This window comes from Dendrobium catenatum, unplaced genomic scaffold (assembly GCF_001605985.2).
Source record: "Dendrobium catenatum unplaced genomic scaffold, ASM160598v2 fragScaff_scaffold_1398, whole genome shotgun sequence".
NCBI lineage: Eukaryota > Viridiplantae > Streptophyta > Magnoliopsida > Asparagales > Orchidaceae > Dendrobium > Dendrobium catenatum.
In genome coordinates, this window is record NW_021319860.1 from 1,157,450 (window position 1) to 1,177,180 (window position 19,731).

Below are 19,731 nucleotides of genomic sequence, written 5' to 3' on the forward strand. Positions count from 1 at the left end.
CCATCTCCGCTCCCTCTGTTTATTTTTGCCTTAAAAGCTACAGCACATTGCCCTCTCGCCTCGCCCCGCTCCGCCCCGCCCACCGATATCGCGTTCGGACGTTCTTTAAATACTAACAACGACCAACTCTACGGCGAGGTTGCTTAGCTACGGCGACAGCCGGATCGCTATCTCACACGGCGTGCGGGATTTTGGAGGGAGCCGATTCGCAGCTATTGGTACAAGGTCGAAATCTCTTTTTCTCTCACAGTCTCTTGAAATATAATATAAATTATTGCTTTTTCCCAATCGCGATTAAATGTTCAAGCGACTGCATTTTATTCTTATTTCTAGGAATCCAATGTGTTTTGTAAATGAATTTGAATTTTCTGAGGGATAATGAGATCCGTAGCTTTGTGGAGTGATGGTTCCTTGTAGATTTCTTCACTTGGGGATAGTGTTCCTTCTATCTTTTTTATCTATCTTTCTTTATGGAAAGCTAGGATTTCTCCTAATTTTTTAACTTTGGAAAAGGTATTGAGCTTTGGGCTTCCACGGGTGCGTATTTTTCTCGGATTGCCTTTTGTTATTTATACATAATTTGTTGCGATAATTTTCCTAAATTTGTCCAATCAAAACCTAACTATGCTTTCCGTATAATTTGTTCGTTTTTTTACCCCGCTAAGAGAGAGGAAACGAGGAAAACATAAATGAAGATAACCGATCCTGTTTCCTCAAGTTCTTTCAATTTTTGTAACTTTACAGTATAACTATTATCTTATGCCGAGTTTCCTCTCTCAACATCACTTTATGCGCTATCAAAGCATCTCAATGAGGAATTGCAGTCTGATTCATATCGTGATTTCAGTTAGGTTGATATGCTACAACTGTAGAGCTCTTCTGAAGTCTTTAATATGAAGATGCTTTCCATTGTAAGCTTGTTGGGAGATGCTAATTAGTGATATCTTCTGATTAAACTATTAATTTTGGGTTGGAATACACCATTACTGTTGATCTATTTTCTGATTATTCTCCAGGTTGAAAGATGAATGGAAAGAAGCCATTGTTTGTAAAGGAAGATGGATCAATACATTTGACTTGAGCATAAGTGTGGTTAGAACAAAGCTGCTCGTGGTTTTTTTTTGTAAGCACTATATCTTTTCTGCAAAAAAAAGAAAAAAAAAAAAGCGACTCCTGAATTAAACTCATGGTAATTGTAATCCTATATTTTCTTTTCATTTTGCGAATTTCCTAGTTCTTTCCATCTTTATTTTAATGCAGTTATACACAATAAACTAATGCAATAATTATAGTTGTTAAATTTGAAATCGTTTGATTTTTTTTCAACTAAATTTTTATGACGCACTCTTACTATGTAGATAGAAGACTTTTAAGTTTTAATATAGAAAGGATGTGAGATTTTGTGAAGAAAGTAATTTATTTACTTGGTTTTCAGTTAGCTGCACATTTATCTTAGTTCAGAACTGTGAAATGTCATCCAAAAGGCTTTATATATATTTTGTGATCAATTTGATGATAGGTAACTATTAAGTCATGGAAGAGTGCTAGGAAGAAGCCAAGTGAGGCTCCTATTAAGATGCTAATAGCACAGGAGTGGTCTAGTGCATTTGAGTCGAAGGAGACATCTCCTGGTGTTGTTGCAAAGTTGATGGGTCTGAGTAAACTGCCAATTCAACAAAAAGTTCAAACTCCAAAAAGAAAATTGCAAGAGATTGACACACATGACTATTTGAATAGATCTCCCCAAGACTATTGGCTGCTGAAAGAATGTTCTTGTAATCATCAGATGAACTATAGGAGTGAATGTTGCATGCATGAGAAGTGCAAGGATTTGTATAAGGTAAAGCAACATCTTTCATCAAATGGTCAAGCCAAGAATCATTATCTACAACATGAAGACCGTCATGATAATTTGATGGACAAGAGAATGGCTCTTGTGCACGAAAAGTTCATTATAGCAAAAAGACTAGCTACTAATAAAAAGTTTATCCAATCAAAAGAGTTCAAAGATGCTCTTGAGGTTTTTAGTTCAAATAGAGATTTATTTCTCAGATTTCTTGAAGAACCAAACTCTTTAATTTCCAAACAACTTAAGGAAATTCAACAAATTATTTCTTTGGGATCCCAGACCAAGCGCATTAATGTTTTGAAGCCAACCACATCATTTGATTCAGATCATGACAAATCTATGAGCAAAGACAGATGCGCATGTGGTGAAGAGATCAAAAGAAACATTGATGTACACGGCTGGAGCTCTAGCTTGTCTATTCCCAAGGCTGAAACTAGATCTCAGCCCACAAGGATTGTGGTTCTAAAGCCCAGTCCTACAGCGATTCATGAAACAAAAGCTAATATGGCCTCTAATGTTGCCGTATCAGCTCAAGAAAGTAGACACAGAAGTCGAAATTTGAGAACTGATGATGATATAAGATCAAGAGAACTAGCTATGGAAATCACTCGGCAAATACAAAAAGATATGAAAAGTATGCAGAAGGATGAGTACCCGTCAACCGTATTTTCCTCTACTTTATATCTAGCTGATGACAGTAAACTTATGATGCTTGAAAATGATTGCAGAGAAGAAAGGGGCAGTAACTACAGTGATTCTGAGTTGGTGACTCCAACTTCACCGAATTCTTATGCCCATGTAAAATCAATCAATCCAACCACTGTGACATCCTGTAGCAATCAATCCTACTCAGCTGAGTCAATACAGAGACAGGAAGCCAAGAAAAGACTCTCAGAAAGATGGGAGATAGCAACATCGAGTGAAAATAGTCATGAACAAGCAGACGTAAAAAAGATCTCAAGTACCTTGGGTGATATACTTGCCAATCCTGAGGTGAAGAAAGAAGAAGAGGTGGTTGATAGGCTTGCCATTTCACCTTGGGTTTCCAGTGGTCAAGTACAGGACACGAGGATTGCAGGGACATGTTTACCTACAACTTGGATGCAGGAATCCAGTGAGGACTGTCTTAAGAACATTACAAGGTTGAAGACTCTTCCTGCTTCTGAATGCCAGAAAAAAATTTGTGAGAATGACGAAATTTCGTGTACATCATCAAGCAAATCTATTCTTCTCGAAGAGTCTTCAAATTTGAAAAAAGGGAAATCTTTTAAGGAGAAAGTTTCAAGTTTATTCTTCTCAAGGATGAAGAAATTAGTGAAGGACAAGCCCAAACTATATACTTCAGTGAGTTCTGATGTTAGTTTCCATTCAGCCAGTTATTCATCTATAAAAGATAGCAGGCTATCAAAATCTTCCCATGATGGTATATCTGTTGAGGATACTTCAAAAACTTTGGAGGAAGATGTTTTCCAGGTTTCATCTCCTCCTGTCTCAGTCCATTGTACAGAAAGGCATGGGAAGGTGAGCCATATTCACCACTTTAATTTTAGAATTTTGTACTTGTTTCTGTTAAAACCGAATAATTTCTTTTCATAAATGAGCCTTTGATCATGACTTTAACTGCTGCTGCTGCTTCTGTTTTTTTTTTTCAGGGCATTCGCTCGATTGAGAAAGTTTGGAAATCTGAAATCTCCAGAGAAAATTTCAGTCAACATAGCCCCATTTCAGTCCTAGAAAGGCCATTCCAAGAAGAATTTTCCATTAGTTTCTCTCATTCTTCTCAACATGCAATCACTGACCGCACGGGTAAGCATTAGTAGATTGATTACCCGAGCTTTAAATTTAGAGGTTCTTATCCTTCCACCTTCTAATCTCTCTTTCCCTGAGTTGCAGAAACACTCTCCAGATCCCCACTCATTGGTTCAGTGAGCCGTTCAACTTATTCAGAGAACGCACACTCCGCAACTCTGGCAGCACCAAACTCCCTAAAGCTTTCCAAGCTTTTCTCCAAAGAAGACAAAGAGGAAGAACAACTTGGTTTCATCCATAAGTTAATTTCATCTTCAAACTTAGCAAATGAAAGCTCCACCACAGTATTAGCCAAATCACACTCTCTGGATTGTCCATTAAATCCAATTCTGCTTGATAACTTATTGGAAAGGGAAGGAGAAGAAACCAAATACAGAGAAAAGCGTTCAAACCAGAAGCTATTATTCGATTATGTCAGTTTCTCCCTCAAAGAAATTGGATATTCTAGTTTAGTTAATGCATATCCATGGAACACAACAACTACTATGGCTCGGATGAAAACTAATCCTACAGTGACAGATGCAGTTTTGTGCCGTGTGAAGGACTGCTTTTCTGAGGAAGAAATTTGCACATCAGCTGAAAATAATAAGCAATTTGTGGATTATTTGGTGAAGAAAGAGGTGATAAGAAGTGGATTGGCTGAACCCATATGGTTGGAAATGGATGATTTTGGCAAAGAGATTGGTGAAAAGATGCTTGACGAGTTGTTTGATGATGCATTAGCTGACCTAATTGGGTGTTGTTTGAGCTGAGTTTTCTCAAATTTTTTGTCCTCTTGTACATAGTGATAGTTTGGTACCTCTTAATATTGCCATATATAGGGCAAATTATTTGGTGGGGAGTTCGGACTCCAATTAAATTTGTACACGTGTATACGGACACGTGGATATTTATTGTGCTTTTTGTAAGGAAATTTTTTTAGAAATTTAAAACATGTAATTTGCTATCATTTTGTTGCACTTTCACTTTTATTGCGTTTTTGCAGTCCTTGCATTTTTGCTGCGCTTTCACTTTGATGCGCATTTGCAGTGCTTTTATTTTTACTTCCATTCGACGAAAAATAAAATGATCTAAAAAATGAAATCCAATTAAATCTCCACGTGTCTACTACATGTGTACAAATTCAATTGGAGTCCGGACGTAGTGCTACGTCCGGACTTCTTCGCACCAAATAATTTGCCCATATATATACTCTGAGTTTATAGTATGTTAGATTTGTCTAGCTGTAATGCATGTGTATCCGTTTGGCTTTCTATTGTTTTACTTGAAATTATTTGGCATTTGCCTTGGTTTTTAATGTATATAAGTAGCTTTACAGCTGCAGCTGTATGCTGATTTGATGAACTACTTCAATTATTTCTATCGGAATATTTTTAATTCTGTAAATTAAAATGTGGCTATTGATTCACACACGACAAAATAACATATTTGATTTGTATATTTTACCCATTTATTTTATTTGAGGATAGAATAATTTATCTCCAAGCGATTTATTTAATAATACGGTCGTTATTATATGTAAGAAAACAATGTACGCAAAAGCAGTTGGCCAATATAAAACTTTTATTAACGTGAAATAAAGATAACGTTCTTTGGTAATTTTATGAAAAGAATGAGTTGGTGGGAGCTGCGAGTACAACGAATAGTGGTTAACATAATTTAAATTGCGTCGTTGACATGCCCAAATATTTTTAACGCCATCTTTTGGAAGCTTGGTTCAGGTAACTAGGGGTGTCAATTTTTGACACAACTCAAAACCCGATCAGGACTCGACCCGAAAAAATCCGGGTTAGGGTCAACCCGAACCTGAACCTGAAACGAGTCAGGTTCGGGTTAAACAAATCAACCCGTTTCAAAAATTGGGTCGGGTTCGAGTTGACCCAACAATTCGAAATTGACTTGAAAACTCATTTTTGACATGAAAATCCGAGATTGACTCGTTTTTTTTCCCAAAAATTGAAGACTGACCTGATTTTGACCCGAAAACTAGCAATTTTGGGTCAACACCGGGTCATTTGTGTTGGGTCAGGTTGACCCAAACCCGAATCAGGTTGTGTTCGAATCTGAAAAAATTTGACTCGTTTTTTAAAACGGGTTAGGCTCAGGTTAACTCGAATAGTGCTATTTGAGTTCCAAATTCGACCTGAACCCGACCGTGACCCGAAATTGACACCCCTAAATATGACTAAGGTTTCATTTGGGATGACTTTCTTTCTGCTTCTTAAACTAAATTTTGAGTTCAAAAACTAAAAAACTGCTTTAAAAAGCAGAAAGAAAACCGTCTCAAATGAAACCACTATTTGTTTTATGTCAGTTATGCACTGTTTTGTCCTCAGATGTAATTTAAATGAATGGCATAATATATATTACGAAGTAACCACATAAACAAATGTTTTATAAAGAAGAATGTTGTAATTTAACTTATGTCAATTCTTTTGGATTATATCTTTGAAAAAGTAATAGGCAGCTTGAAATTACTCAGACAAAATAGCCATATGACAAAAAAAAAAAAAATCCTGAACTTAACATTTGGTCATATAACTATTTGTTTTATGCGAAAAATAAACATATCTATCTTCAACAACTTTATAATTAACTGATGGCAATACAAATTTAATGACAATAGCAAACAAAGTACACGAATCCATCATGGCACAAAAAAATTTGATGTGTGAGTGCATAGGAGAAAAAAAATAGATGATCAAATAATAATAATAATAATAATTATTATTATTATTATGGAATAGGGATATCTACTTGTTGACACTCCTCCAAAGGGAGCGTTTGACAGCGTAACTAATCATTTGGCGGAACCTAGCGAGGCCACCCACCGTCATCGGACCCACACTTGCTTTGCCCTGCTGAAAAGACAAAGCCGTAGTAGAGGAGATTCGAACCCGGGATGGAAGATTCCCAGCCGAGCTCGCCCCCCAACAACCCTAAGCCTCAGTGGGTATCAATTTTAATTATTAGATTTATTTTAAGATGAATATTATATAAATATTCGTTGATTCAATAATTTTAATATTCAGCTAACCAAAATTTGATAATAATGTTCTACTCCAAAATTGTCTGGACGGACATAAGTGATCTCATCAATACAAAGCTACAAACCACATCAAAAAGACAAGGGAGCTATCCGCGGGGCCATGAATGCAGCAGCCTAAGGAGCTGTGGTCCAAAAGCAGATCGAGATAGTTAGGCTTCCACAGTGGTCCTAAGACTGACAACCAAGCTTGGCTGCCATTGATGTAGAACTCTGTTTTCTCCCACGAAATGATGAATCAAAGAATCAATCACAATGGCTTTCACCGAAAACATTTACGATTCTTCGTTCATACACCAAACCAAATCAACTCACCAAACATGCAGAAATACAATGCTTGCACGTAAATAGAATAGTTTTCACAAGAAGCCACAACACCATTTCCCACCACGATTATATATTACCATCGCATATATTACAGAGATAAAGCAGTTAAACTAACCAAATAGAGAATGGCATTCGATCAACACAGCTGCTGTTGGTGTACTGCCAACTTTGGGTCCCCAGCATTGTACGTGATATGATTTGGGTTCAGTCCATACTGCAACCAAAATAGAAGGTAGGAGAGGATGAAAAGGAGAGGTATTGATAAAGGATTCATAGGACCAGCTGGGTTGATTTGTGCTACACATTGAAGAAATATTAGTACTGCTTATAACTATTGCAGTAAATAGGTCGGGGGCTCAAACTAAATTATGCGGTCATAAAATTTCTGGTTTTGGAAAATAAGTAAAAAAAGCTGTGCATATTTTTATTTTTGTTTACGTTGAACTTCTAATGCTTCCTTTGGGACAACTTTCTTCTTGTCTTCTAAAACAACTTTCTAACACAATAAAAAACTGTTTTAAAAAGCAGTAAGAAAGCAATTCCAAACAAAACCTAAATTGCATGAGGACCATAACTTCAGCGAATGAGCGGGCAGCCTAATATAAAAGAGAAAAATCAAGATAGAAGCTTTGTTTGAGACTGCTTTCTTATTGCTTCTTAAATCAGGTTCCTAGTACAAAAATTTTAATTTTTGTATTGGGAAGCTGCTTTAAGAAACAGAAAGAAAGCCAACCCAAACTAAACAAGAGTTGATAAATCAATCTATTAAGAGTTGAAAGATGGCAGGCAAAATCTAGATTCTTCAGAATGAGCGCATATAACACTAGAGTTCAAATAATATTTTCCAACCAATAAGTTCTATGGTTGAAATATGATGGAAAAGTTTGTAGTTGCTTGTTAAAATATACTAAAACATTAAAGATCTTCACTTGCATGTATGTATGTATGAATATATTGACGCATACAAATTTATGCATGTGCGTGGAATGGTAATGCTTGTGTGCAAGGATGCATACATTCATGCCAATTGGATTAAAAAAAATTATAAAATTAACAGGATGATGTATCCATTCTTATACATATTTAAAATCAATTTTATCCCAAATAAGTTTCCATGCATAATTTAAAATAATACTGCAGAAAAAAATAAATAGTTACAATGCTACAGCAGCACACAATATCATCACTAATTGCTAGCCTTATTGAGACTAATTTGACTGATTTTGTGAATTTCTCAATCTCTATTCAATCTTGTTGAAGCTACTTCAAGGGTTCCATAAGTTCTAATCCTGTTATCTTCAATCTACTCTTCCTTCTTTCTAGACCTTCCAGTCTCATTTTATCCACCCAACTTAATTGTGCATTTTTTATCCTCCATTAACATGCAAAATATCACCAAAATCTATTTTTTACTACATTGACTTCCATTAACTCATATAACTTCCTTCATTGACAGTTTCACAATTCATATTTTCTAGCTTTTTCGAACATTCATTTTAACATTCTTATTTCGCCTTCACTTAACTTATTGTTCCATCATACATAGCTATAGGACCTTTAAAATAGCTTAACATAACACCATTTTTTCTTAATGTGCATGAAATCGGCTCTTGCAGCGCTCAATAAATCTCACAGGAAGGAAAAGCATCGTATGAAATTTCTCTTTTTTATACTTTCAACTGATTACCTTCGTTCAAAAATTGGCTCCAAATTTGATCTTCTTAACATAATCCTAATTGATTTTTCAAATCGAAGGGGTCTAGTTTAATCTTTGAATTAGCCAACTATTCATTTCCATATCCTATTTTTATGGCAGAAACAAGTTTCAATTCAACCTATCTTGTTGATTTTAAATATGAAGGGCATTCCAAACATTTAACTTCTTCAACCCTTGTCTTCCTGGTCTGTGTAAAGCTAATGCAAAGAAGAGAGAGAGAGAGAGAGAGTGACAAATGGAGGATGGTGGATTGCCAGAGAAGTTAATAATAGAGAAGTGGGGTAGTAGAAAAGAAGGAGATTAGAGTGGAGAGTGGGAAAAGACGGGACTTGGGCCAATGTATGTACTACATTTTTTTTTATACAAATAAAAATATCATAATTTAACATGAACTAAAAAAAATTCAGGCCAGCGGGGGCACGTGCACCCAGTGCCCTGATTGTGACTCCGCCGCTGATTATCCCCCAAAATTTTATTATATGACTAATAAGTTTGAATTTCTTATAATTATTATAATCATAAATTTCTAATTTACTCTTAAATATCAGTACACACAATTTTCTTCTCCTTTACACAAGTTTTAAATACTCTATTGAAAAAAATTTGTTAACAAAACTACTCCAGTACATCCCAGAACGCTAAAATCTTAAAAAGTATTCATCCGTACAAAAAACTTTATCTTTAAAGATCTTTTTAAAGTTTATGCAACTTAAACTTGTTTAGATCAATCTTACAATATATTTCAAGATTCTAATTCGTAATGCTTTCTTAAAAGTACTTAGTCATTAAAATATAACATAATAATTTTTTTTAACATAACATTTTTCATTTCAACTTTCGTTGATGTTTTCATATTTAACATTTTAAATAATAAAAAAATATGATAAATTGACTAATCCCATTTGTTAAACTTTGAAACTTAAATACTTCTTTGAAAAATGTTGACCCTTGCACATCAGAACACACAAAAAGAGGCAGAAACCGGCAAATTAAGCGACCCGTGCGTCGGCCGGCGTATTACTTGAAGGGCCAAATAATCTCTAATTGCCGAATGGACTGTGCCATTGTAATTAGGATGTCAAATTCCCATACGGGAGAATCCCTCGCAATCAAATCGAACGAGATCGATCAAAAGGGACAAAGAGGCACCCGAAATTGATGTGCGACATTGCCCTAACGACGTTCGATCACAAAACGGACTTCGTCGTTGCACTCAGAACGTTATCAATTCTCAAAAATCACTATTTATTTGTACATTTAAAGTCGCGCGAAGAAATCCGCGCGCATTATGAAGCAACGAATCGCAAATCGAGAAAATTGACGCACGATGTTGCCTAAACGACTCCGATCGAAAAACGGACTTCCTCGTTGCATTTGGGGCGTCATCAATACCCAAAGTGAATTACCAGCAAAATTGGAAAATTTTGAATCAACAGTGCACAAATCGATAAATCAACATGCAATTTTCAAGGCGTGCAAATTTATGTTTCATTCCTATAATTTTAATAGTGATAATATCATTAATATTGTAATAATAATATTAATATTAATATTAATATTTTATTATTATTATTATTATTATTATTATTATTATTATTATTTTATTTATATAAATTAGTTAAAATAAAATCAAACAAAAAAAATATTACCTCGTTTCCGCCTTGATGCTAGCTCTGATCAAATCCCTGAAATCCAATTAAATCCTCGGACGTCTACTCGGGTCTGTTCCTATAAATCCTGTAGCTCACCTCGATCAAATGCCACCCTCGTCGTTAAAACGGAGCTGAAGCTTTGTGTTATGTTCTTCGGTTTTTCTTCCATGCTAAACGAGCTTCCTGTTATTTCCCTTCCTCGTAGTTGAACAACCCGCTCTCATCTCTTTCTCTTTGTTCGTCTCCAACACCTACTATGACGCCGAAGCCAGCCTGATCTCTCCCCTTCATTTGCATATATCAATCAAATACTTCCTCCCCCCTCACATTGTTGTACCGATCGTTCGAACCTGACACCAACAATGCCTGGATTTGTCGTCTACACCTGCTCTAGCCCCGATCTCCTACACAACACCTCTCATCAACTCCAATCGACCCAACCCACAACCTAGCCAATGCTGCCAGTGCCAACAACCCAATTTCCTCCTAGCCGTGACCCTGACCCGTCCGAACTCCATAGCAAGCGGACCCTTCGAACTTTCCTTGAGGTCGATTCCTCTTCCTCTTGTCGCTAAAGCAAACATAATCTATCCTACGTGCACTCCACCTCCACACCTGCTGCTTCGTTTCACACCCAAATAGCCCAAACATCAGCCCATTTTAAAAACCCACTAAACCTCTTCTCTCTACCACAGACCTAAAGCCCATTCCACCTACACATCAGTGGCCCAAAGTCCACTCCATTCAATCCTCTCCAACTCATCAACAACCCACTTAACTAGATCCAAAGCCCAGGCAGTAAGATTCTTTAATGACAACTCAAGAATATGCTAGAGATAACTTGATCATTGTTCATGCCGTCTAAAATTTGTGTGCATGCATGTGCAAGTGTGTATTATATATATATATATATATGTGTGTGTATGTATGTGTGTGTGTGTGTTTATATCTATTTGTATCTAAAAAAAATTCAAAAAAAATAAAATAAAATAAAAGAAAGAGGGGAGGAAAATAATTTAAAAAAAGAGAGGACTTTGTATACTTTTTGACTTCATCAGCATCATCGTCGTCACTGCCAGTCCTCACGAAGGTATAATTTTTACAACTCGTAATCCTGCATTCGGCGTTTGCGATGCGCCGGAGATCCCCCATGCACGCTTTTCTTGGCGTCGTGGGAGGGAACTCGATGCATCGTTTACGACGAAGCTGACGAGCCTTATGCACGTTTTTTTTAGCATGGTGGGACTATAAATACCCGTATGCGCCTCAGTGCAGGCGGGGGAAGAATTGTGAGCCTTCAAACAGGTACCTCCGAAGACACATGTATGTTTTTCTTAGCGTGGTGGGATTGAACACCACGCAAACGGTGTTGATATACCAGCACCAACGAAAGAAGCTACTAATGAATGTGATAATCCAATAAAGAGCTCCGGAGGAATGTTATAATTCATTAAAGGAACAATATAATTAAAGTTAACAAATTCATTATGCATGTTGCAGATCACTCTCAAAGGCGACAAAGAACTTGCAGTGAACAAATCTTCAAACACGAACTTGCAAGTCGATATACCAAACTCTTGCAAACACAACTCACTCGAAATTCCATGCATTGGGTGACTTTAAATAACTGCAATAACTACAAGGATGAGCAATGAACATGACAACTCGACAGTCGACGAGCAATAAAAAAAGTTACTAGTGGACGCCCAATTAGTAGTCAATAACCACTCATAAATGAATATATCGACTCGCATGCAAATGACGACAAACAAAGTGTACTATTCACACAAGCCTTGCAAGGAGACGTAGTAGTCTCTATTATATCCACCTGTAGATATTTATGAAAGATTTTAGATGGCAGAGGACACTACAACTTGTCTACAAGTGACTGCAAAAGGATTACCATGCATACAACGATTCACCTGTAGGTGATGATGGATAACATGCGGTAAACTCTAGATTATCCTTGCAATCAATAATAGGTGACCATTAGGCAAATACATTGATCCCTCTGCAAGCAAGAATGAGAGACAAATAGCAAATGTAAGCTCCTACGAGCCATGGTAGGAGACCCATATCTTGCACAATACACTACTTACGATGCAAATAAAAAAATAGTAGCAAGAACAAGCTAACTATAAGCCAGCATAGAAGCTTGTGGTGAATACAGATATCTACCTGCACGAAGCAACTAATGACCGTAGCATGACGCCATGCCAGGATACGCAACATGCATACAACTAACAGAAACCGCGTGCAAATTCTCAAGTGGAGCCTTATGCATTTCTCAACAACAACTCATCTACATGAAGCAGCAAACAACTTATGAAGTAGCATCACGCCACCGGATCCACAACAATCATATGAGGGAACAGAAGGCATCTACAGGCTTTCAAGTAGAACGTTACGCACATTTAAACAATAACCGCCAGCACAACTGGTCAGTGCCAAATATTTTAAAATGCCCTCTTGCATGCATTGCAACATGTAGAGCTTATTACATAAACATGAAAACACTTGTGGAAATGTGTATACACATATGCATATATGACTTACATATCCGTTGTATATGTATGACAATCGTATAACTGCATCGTATAAACTGAATGCAAAATCATATAATCGCATGGGCCCCGACGAGCGTGTTATGAGTACACATGTGACGTCTGAGGATGCTGCGAGGGTCAATAAGTGAAATCAAGTTCGAACCCGATCCTTCTACTTAATAGGAGTCGACATGGTTCAAATTATCGAACACATATATGTTTATGGCACCGACCAGGATATTTGTTTTATACGCTCACATTAGGCCTTGAAGGTCTATAACAAAGAAAATTCACCAAAAAAGGCACAAAGCTGACAATGAACCAGATCATCTATCAACAATTAGACAAAATCGACAAGGTTCAATGGATAATTATAAAAATACCCCCTAAATACTTGCATGGGCCTCAACGAGTGTGTTGTATTAACACACGTAACGTCTGAGGATGCTGCGCGAGTCAAGAAAAGAACTCAAGTTCGAGCCCAATCCTTTTATGTAGATAGATAATAGTCGACATAGCTCGAACTATTAAATAAAAATATGATCACGACGTCGACCGAGATATTTGTTTTAATACGTTCATGTTAGGCCTTCAAGGTCTATAATAAAGAAAATTCACCAATAAAAACATAAAGCTGACAACGAATTCGATCCTCTGTCGACAAGATGACAGAGTCGACAAGATTCAACTGATAAAATAAAAATCATCTATGAATACCACGATGATGGCCGTGTTGAATGTTTATATCAACCGGAGGGGACTCTACAATTTCAAATGCCCCCAAATGCTTATGAAATACAAATATTGTCAAATGATTACTGTGAAAACAGAGAATTTGAGAGGGAAAAGCTTGAATTTTATTAAGCAATCTACTCCCTATTTATAGATCTATACAAGGTATATCAATAAGGAAACAAATAACTCTTATAATAATATGAATATAATTATTCCTAAATCAATGGGAGGAATTAATGCAATCCTTGTAGTCCTCCCACGGATTACTGTTCACAGCCGTGGATGTCTTCGGGATCGTAAGGTTGAGATTTAACAATTACAATAAACCCTGATGATGGACGTGTTGATAGAAAATCTCAACCAAAGGTGACTACAAACACTTAAAAGGCTTACCAAATGTCCATAAAAAACCCAAAACTCCAAAAAATATAAAATTGAAAGTAATCATTAAAACGCTTAAAGCAAAATCCATTCAGCTTCCACAACAGTTTGTCGAGGTGGATAAGTTTGAAAACTACTTTAGTTCACAAAGAGCTAATGTCTTGTCGATAATATCACTAAGATTCATTTTCAAATTGTCTTCTGCCAACAAGGACGTGGCATTAGACATCTAATTGGTAGTTTGACCGGATGGCTCCGTAAAGAACCTGTGGCATGGCTAGATCAGATCCACGTAGTTAACGATTACGACCGCAACCCTTTGACCTAGTGGCTTGGTTCAACGACTTCACTATATTACGATTACGGTCATAGCCTGTATGTTCCCCAATGACATCAAATTCATGAGATATGAATCAATAGGATATATAATCGATAGGGCAGAAAGCTCTTTGCAAGCTAAGATGGATTTAAATTTGTCCCCTTAGACAAATACTCACACAAGGTCTACAAGGTACCCTTGGACGAAGCAACTTATGACTGCCGAAAGAATTCTCCTGTCAGGTTGGGTCAACTGCCTCCTCTAATTAAGTAGACCTGGGACCACGATGGTCCGGGATGATGTAACCATGGGATCTTGATTGGGTCCATCATCCATTCCCCCACCATCCGCTTTAGGTGCAAGATAATGAAATTTCTAATTTTAAATATCAAATTTTCAAATACAAATCATGTTGTTATTATATATCGGATACTACAAATCTATTTGAGACTAGCCTTAATCAAAAGTTCTCTCTCGTTATTAGGAGGGGTAATTAACTATAGGGGCCTACGCCTATAGGAAACCTGACCACAAATCATAAAGTCCTCACAAAATGAGAGCAAAATATCTGGGTAGCATATTGCTTCAAACCAATCCGTCTTCTAAAAAATTATCCGAGAACTTAATATGTTAAAACTCTCCTAAAAGAGAAAAGGCTGGGACGCGAATTTTTGGATCCCACGGAAAAAAATAAATACATAGCAAAATGGGTATACTATTTGATTTACAATTCAAACTTTTTTTAAAAAAAATACACGACTTGGTGATCCTACAACACCTATGACCCTAGCATTCATGACGTATCAACATTAATGTTACAAACCAGAGGTACTTGTACTTCATCGATGGATATTGATTCAGGGATACAAGAAATTCCTAAAAATGTGTGATGACTAGCACAAAAGATTTAATATATGTAAATTTAAAATTGAAAAAGTAGCTTGTGTACTAATTAATATTTGTTACGTGTAAGAAAATTTGTGGCTATAAAGAGTAATAAGTTTTAATATCTTAGCTTTCACAAAGATCTAATACACATAAAAAAGAATTCAGTATGCACCAAATTTTTTGCATAAAAAAATAATAAAGAGAAAAAATTCTGAGGCATGTGCTAGGTGAAATATTCTACTCAATAAATAAGTTACAAGAGTCCCCCCCCTTCCTTAATTGGAGAATATGAGATTTTAAAATAGTTGACCTCCATAAACATTTCAATCAGGCAAGCAAATAGAAGGATCATAGTTGGTAGACAAGAAGTTGCTCAGAAAAACAATCAAAGCGTCTTGATCAGTGTCTAAATCACTCAAATGGCATTTGCTTATGAAATGGATCACACTGATGCACTCAGGACATCAGATTTGCCAAAGAAGAGTCATTTGTGCGCAACTTGATAAAAAAATGATGAGTGCGACTATTGGCGAGAGTGCCGCTACACAAAATTACTCAAATGACCTTCGATTGCAAAATGGAATGTGCTAACGTATTCGGGACATTAAGTTTACCTATGGGAGGAATTTTCACACGAGTCGAGCAAAGACGGTCGAAGATGACGGTCTATGGACATGACAATGCATGATGTTACCCAAACATTATCCATTCATAAAACAAAATTGCCATTGTGTCGAGAATGTCGAAAGTACCTGAAATGGAGAACCATATTACCCAGTTCCAACACAGGTCCAATTTCGAAAAATGCCTTCAATCAACTTAATGACACAAAAATCAAAGTAAACGGGGAACAAAAATTGCTAGAGTTGTCAAATGTGTATTTTCATAAATTGTTTTTAATAAAACAATAATAAATAATTATATATATGTATTATCCTAATCTATTTCAATCCAATCAGCCAACAAATCCTCTGCCACCATACCTGCACAGTCGCCCATCGAGTGGTCTCATAAATAGCTATTAGGTAGAAGATATAAAAAAAAGAATAAATAATAACAATATCTAAACTAAACTCACACAAACATCCCTAAGATCTCTTCCACAACTCTTTCATTTGTTTTCCTCTCACCCAACCCAACTTTTCCTCCAGGTTGAAAGTAGCTTCATACCTAACCAACCGCCATTCTCCTCACATCCATGCACAACATCTCCCTGGCCTTCCTCCCGTCCCTATATGTAACCAACTCCAGCTCCTCTACCTCATGTCTTCCCTCTCACGCAACTCTCACTCCTGCACTCTCATTTTCATCTCAATTCTCAAACCCACTCGTTGCTCCCTCACCTCCCCTTCTCTTCCACGAGCAACCGACCCCAACACATCCTCTTGCTCATGTTCGAACACTAATGTACAAGCGAACATAACGAAGAAGACAATTCCCCTTTAAAATATAAAATGGAAATGAATGTCATCGAATCCACAACACACATACAAGAGGACAAAAGGCATACTCAAGACCCTAAAATAAAATTTTCTGCACCTTTCAACAACAAATATCCACGCAAAAATAATTAAATTTGAATATATAAAAGCCTCATCACTCATCAAAATGCAAGTTTCCAAACTTAAGCATGTTGCCTCAAAAAGTGTGTCATAGCCTCGAGAAGCATTAAGTAGCCTCAAGGAGCATATGATAGCCCCATGGAATATGTTATTGTCTCAAAAAGAGTGTCATTGCCACGAGAAACGGGTAGTAACCTCGAGCAGAGTGCGACATGGCTGAGAAGAGTGCTACCTCCTCGAGAAGCAAAACACTACCTCGAGAAATACTCAACAACCCAATGGTACATACTACATCAAAAGCGTGTGCACGTAATGCAAATGCATACAAATACGAGCAAGTGTAGTGCGCAAGCATACTGAAAAGCATACACATCATTTGAAAATAAACTCTAATTCCCCACATGTGATTCAATAAACGTGCTGTTTGCAAACACCCATGTCCTAGAATGCAGTTTGGGGTTAAAAATCAATCTAAATTCCAAATCCGACACTCCTACTTAAAAGGACTAGAGTCGACATGAGTTGGATCAACGAACAAATATACAACCATAAAATCTACTGAGGTATTTAAATTTAAGTTCACAATGGGCTCATATTAAATCCTTTGATCATAAACTATATATTTAAAATTTAAGTGTTTTAATAACTTCAAAATCAAATAATCTTATGCTAGTTAGATTTATCTTATCAAGCTACTCATTTTTTACTATAAGCATGCAAATTCGAAGGCCATTTGATCATTCAATTAATGTTCCAAAGTTTCTAACTATCCTTCAAGTGCTTCGTATGGGCTTCTATGGATTTGAATTGGATCATCTTTAGCATTGTTGGTTTTGTTTCATCAAGATGCTCAATTTGACTATATATTTGTTTAAGTCAATCTTTAGATGATTCTAAATTTAATTCTAAAGGTTTTCAAATATTGCATTATGATTCTTGCTGATCAAATTGGATTTTCTTAAATTATTTTCCCCCCAATTCTCAAACATCGAACTTTATGTTGCTCCAATATATAAACATGATTTTGACACATGCTTGTTTAGTTACATGTAAATCATGATTTATGTTTCTTATATTCAATAATTCATTACCTTCAAATATACAATTATTATCATGTTGTGTTTTACATTAAAATATAAAGTTAATGAATGATATATGATTGAAATAACTAGATATGAATGTGTGTATGTGCATGTTGATTGATGGTGTAAACTTCATTATGGTATTGGCTGGAGATATAGTTGATTGATGGTGTAAACTTCATTAAGGTATTGGCTGGAGATATAATATATCTGTGCACTGAAATGATTTTTTTTTAGAAAATGTTATGAAAAAGGAACAACAATAACATATGCGTGGTTGGCAGGTTATGGAGAAAATGTAAATGAAAGTACCTTCATTGATACTATTTAAACGGTATCTCCTGTGGCTATTATATTAGTTATAGAAAAACTTTTTATGGAAGAATGAGTATTACATATGCGCATAAGATATAATTGATGGTCATTTCCAAATTTTAATTTTATAAAATAGAGTTACTTTACAACAAGCATGAATGCTGATCAAAATATCTTATATTACTATAATTTAGAAGCATGACGTACCCATTGAATTATATTTATGACCCACACCATGTTTTCAAGAGTTCACAGGTATTATCCAAAAAAATTAAATAAGTGAAAGTAAAGAGAACGTATATCATAGGCATGATGCTCATTGAGAAATGTATTTGCCGAAATAGTTATAATGTTATTTTCATTAAAATGCATTTGAAAATTTAGTGGCTCTTTCAGCGTATTGGAAATAGTTAGTAAATAAAATTTTAAATAATCGTTTGACCATTTATTCAAGCCTCCTTAATTCAAGCATCTGGTCAGGGTCATGACACTAAACTTGTAGTAAGCACCAGATTTCATGCACTGAAGATCAAGATAGGCATCTCCAATGGAGTATTGCCATATTGAGGGCTATATTAGAAGAAATACATCCATGCAGCATTACGTGCAATTATTATAATTATTGTGTGTCCGCCATTATTGTTGTCATATTCTTCTCTGTACATTTATTTTAGTTTAATTATGGAGTTTGCCACGTACATTTGAAAATGGGAAACCTCCCTTTTACAGTCTTGCACACCTATATTAAAGTACTCAAGAACAAAATGAACGAAGCAAGTCATTATTCCACATTCTCATATCGAATTATTGCAATCCAGGCAAATGACCATTAAGCTCTAAAATTATAGGGAAATAGCACGAAATTACAAGTCAAAGCAAAATACCTTTTGTTTCATTCGTGAACTCCAAATATCCGAGTGAAATCCAGAAGTAGTACCATGGCCACCCTGTTGGTTTAGAAGGGGCCTCCTGATAACAAAATAGTCCTCATCACTGTCATAGTCCATACTTCTGCTTGGTATCATAGCCCGGATTAGCACTGCCAGCAAAAGGGACAATGCCTGCATAGGGATAAAAAACAGTAAGTAAAAATATACGATTTTTCTTTCTATTAAAATTTATAATTCAAAAGGCTCCCAACAAATGCCGCTATTACTCTTTAATGTAGTCACCCCTAGATTTATGGTCTGTTGCATAAATCGAAAATCATCTATAAGTACTTCCCAATTATAACAAAGATTATACAGGAGTCGCAGAACATAAAACCTTGTAGTGAGGATAACATAATATTTGAATTTTTTATGTATCACCTTCTGGGGGGAAAGACAATTGACCTTCATATAATAAAACCTAACATTAGTAGCCTTGAATTTGCGGAATTGAATGGTTTCCTGTAACCCATGATGAATTCTATGACTCATTCGGTCATAACTGATAGCAATGATAAGGTATAAATGAGAAAATACTGATGATGAACTATCTCAACATAAAATAACCTCTTAT

The 19,731-nt window shown here is 36.0% G+C and overlaps 2 protein-coding genes across 10 annotated transcripts in view; one reads left to right on the forward strand and one right to left on the reverse strand.

The window, feature by feature from the left end:
* LOC110097362 lies at positions 1–4,607 on the forward strand. Of its 8 annotated transcripts, XM_028699852.1 has the most exons (7): positions 1–537; positions 848–911; positions 1,017–1,123; positions 1,293–1,294; positions 1,520–3,370; positions 3,502–3,655; positions 3,743–4,607. In XM_028699852.1, the coding sequence occupies exons 5-7, from the start codon at positions 1,577–1,579 to the stop codon at positions 4,408–4,410; spliced, it is 2,616 nt and encodes an 871-aa protein (XP_028555685.1). In that variant the 5' UTR covers positions 1–537; positions 848–911; positions 1,017–1,123; positions 1,293–1,294; positions 1,520–1,576; the 3' UTR covers positions 4,411–4,607. The 8 variants fall into 8 exon arrangements, with proteins under 8 accessions (XP_028555685.1, XP_028555680.1, XP_028555681.1 ...); XM_028699847.1 differs by lacking the exon at positions 1,293–1,294 and having other exon boundaries at positions 1,017–1,189; XM_028699848.1 differs by lacking the exon at positions 1,293–1,294 and having other exon boundaries at positions 1–225; positions 1,017–1,189.
* A 2,335-nt stretch (positions 4,608–6,942) lies between these two features.
* Positions 6,943–19,731, reverse strand: part of LOC110097355 (tetraspanin-18) — a 28,492-nt gene continuing 15,703 nt past the window's right edge. The window contains exons 5-7 of one of the 2 annotated variants that reach the window (XM_028699855.1): positions 19,539–19,619; positions 19,113–19,289; positions 6,943–7,245 (exon numbers count right to left, since the gene is read on the reverse strand). In XM_028699855.1, coding sequence (XP_028555688.1) covers positions 7,168–7,245; positions 19,113–19,289; positions 19,539–19,619 — 336 coding nt within the window. In that variant the 3' untranslated portion in view covers positions 6,943–7,167. The remainder of the gene's footprint in view (positions 7,246–19,112; positions 19,290–19,538; positions 19,620–19,731) is intronic. The other variant, XM_020823684.2, reaches the window with a different exon arrangement.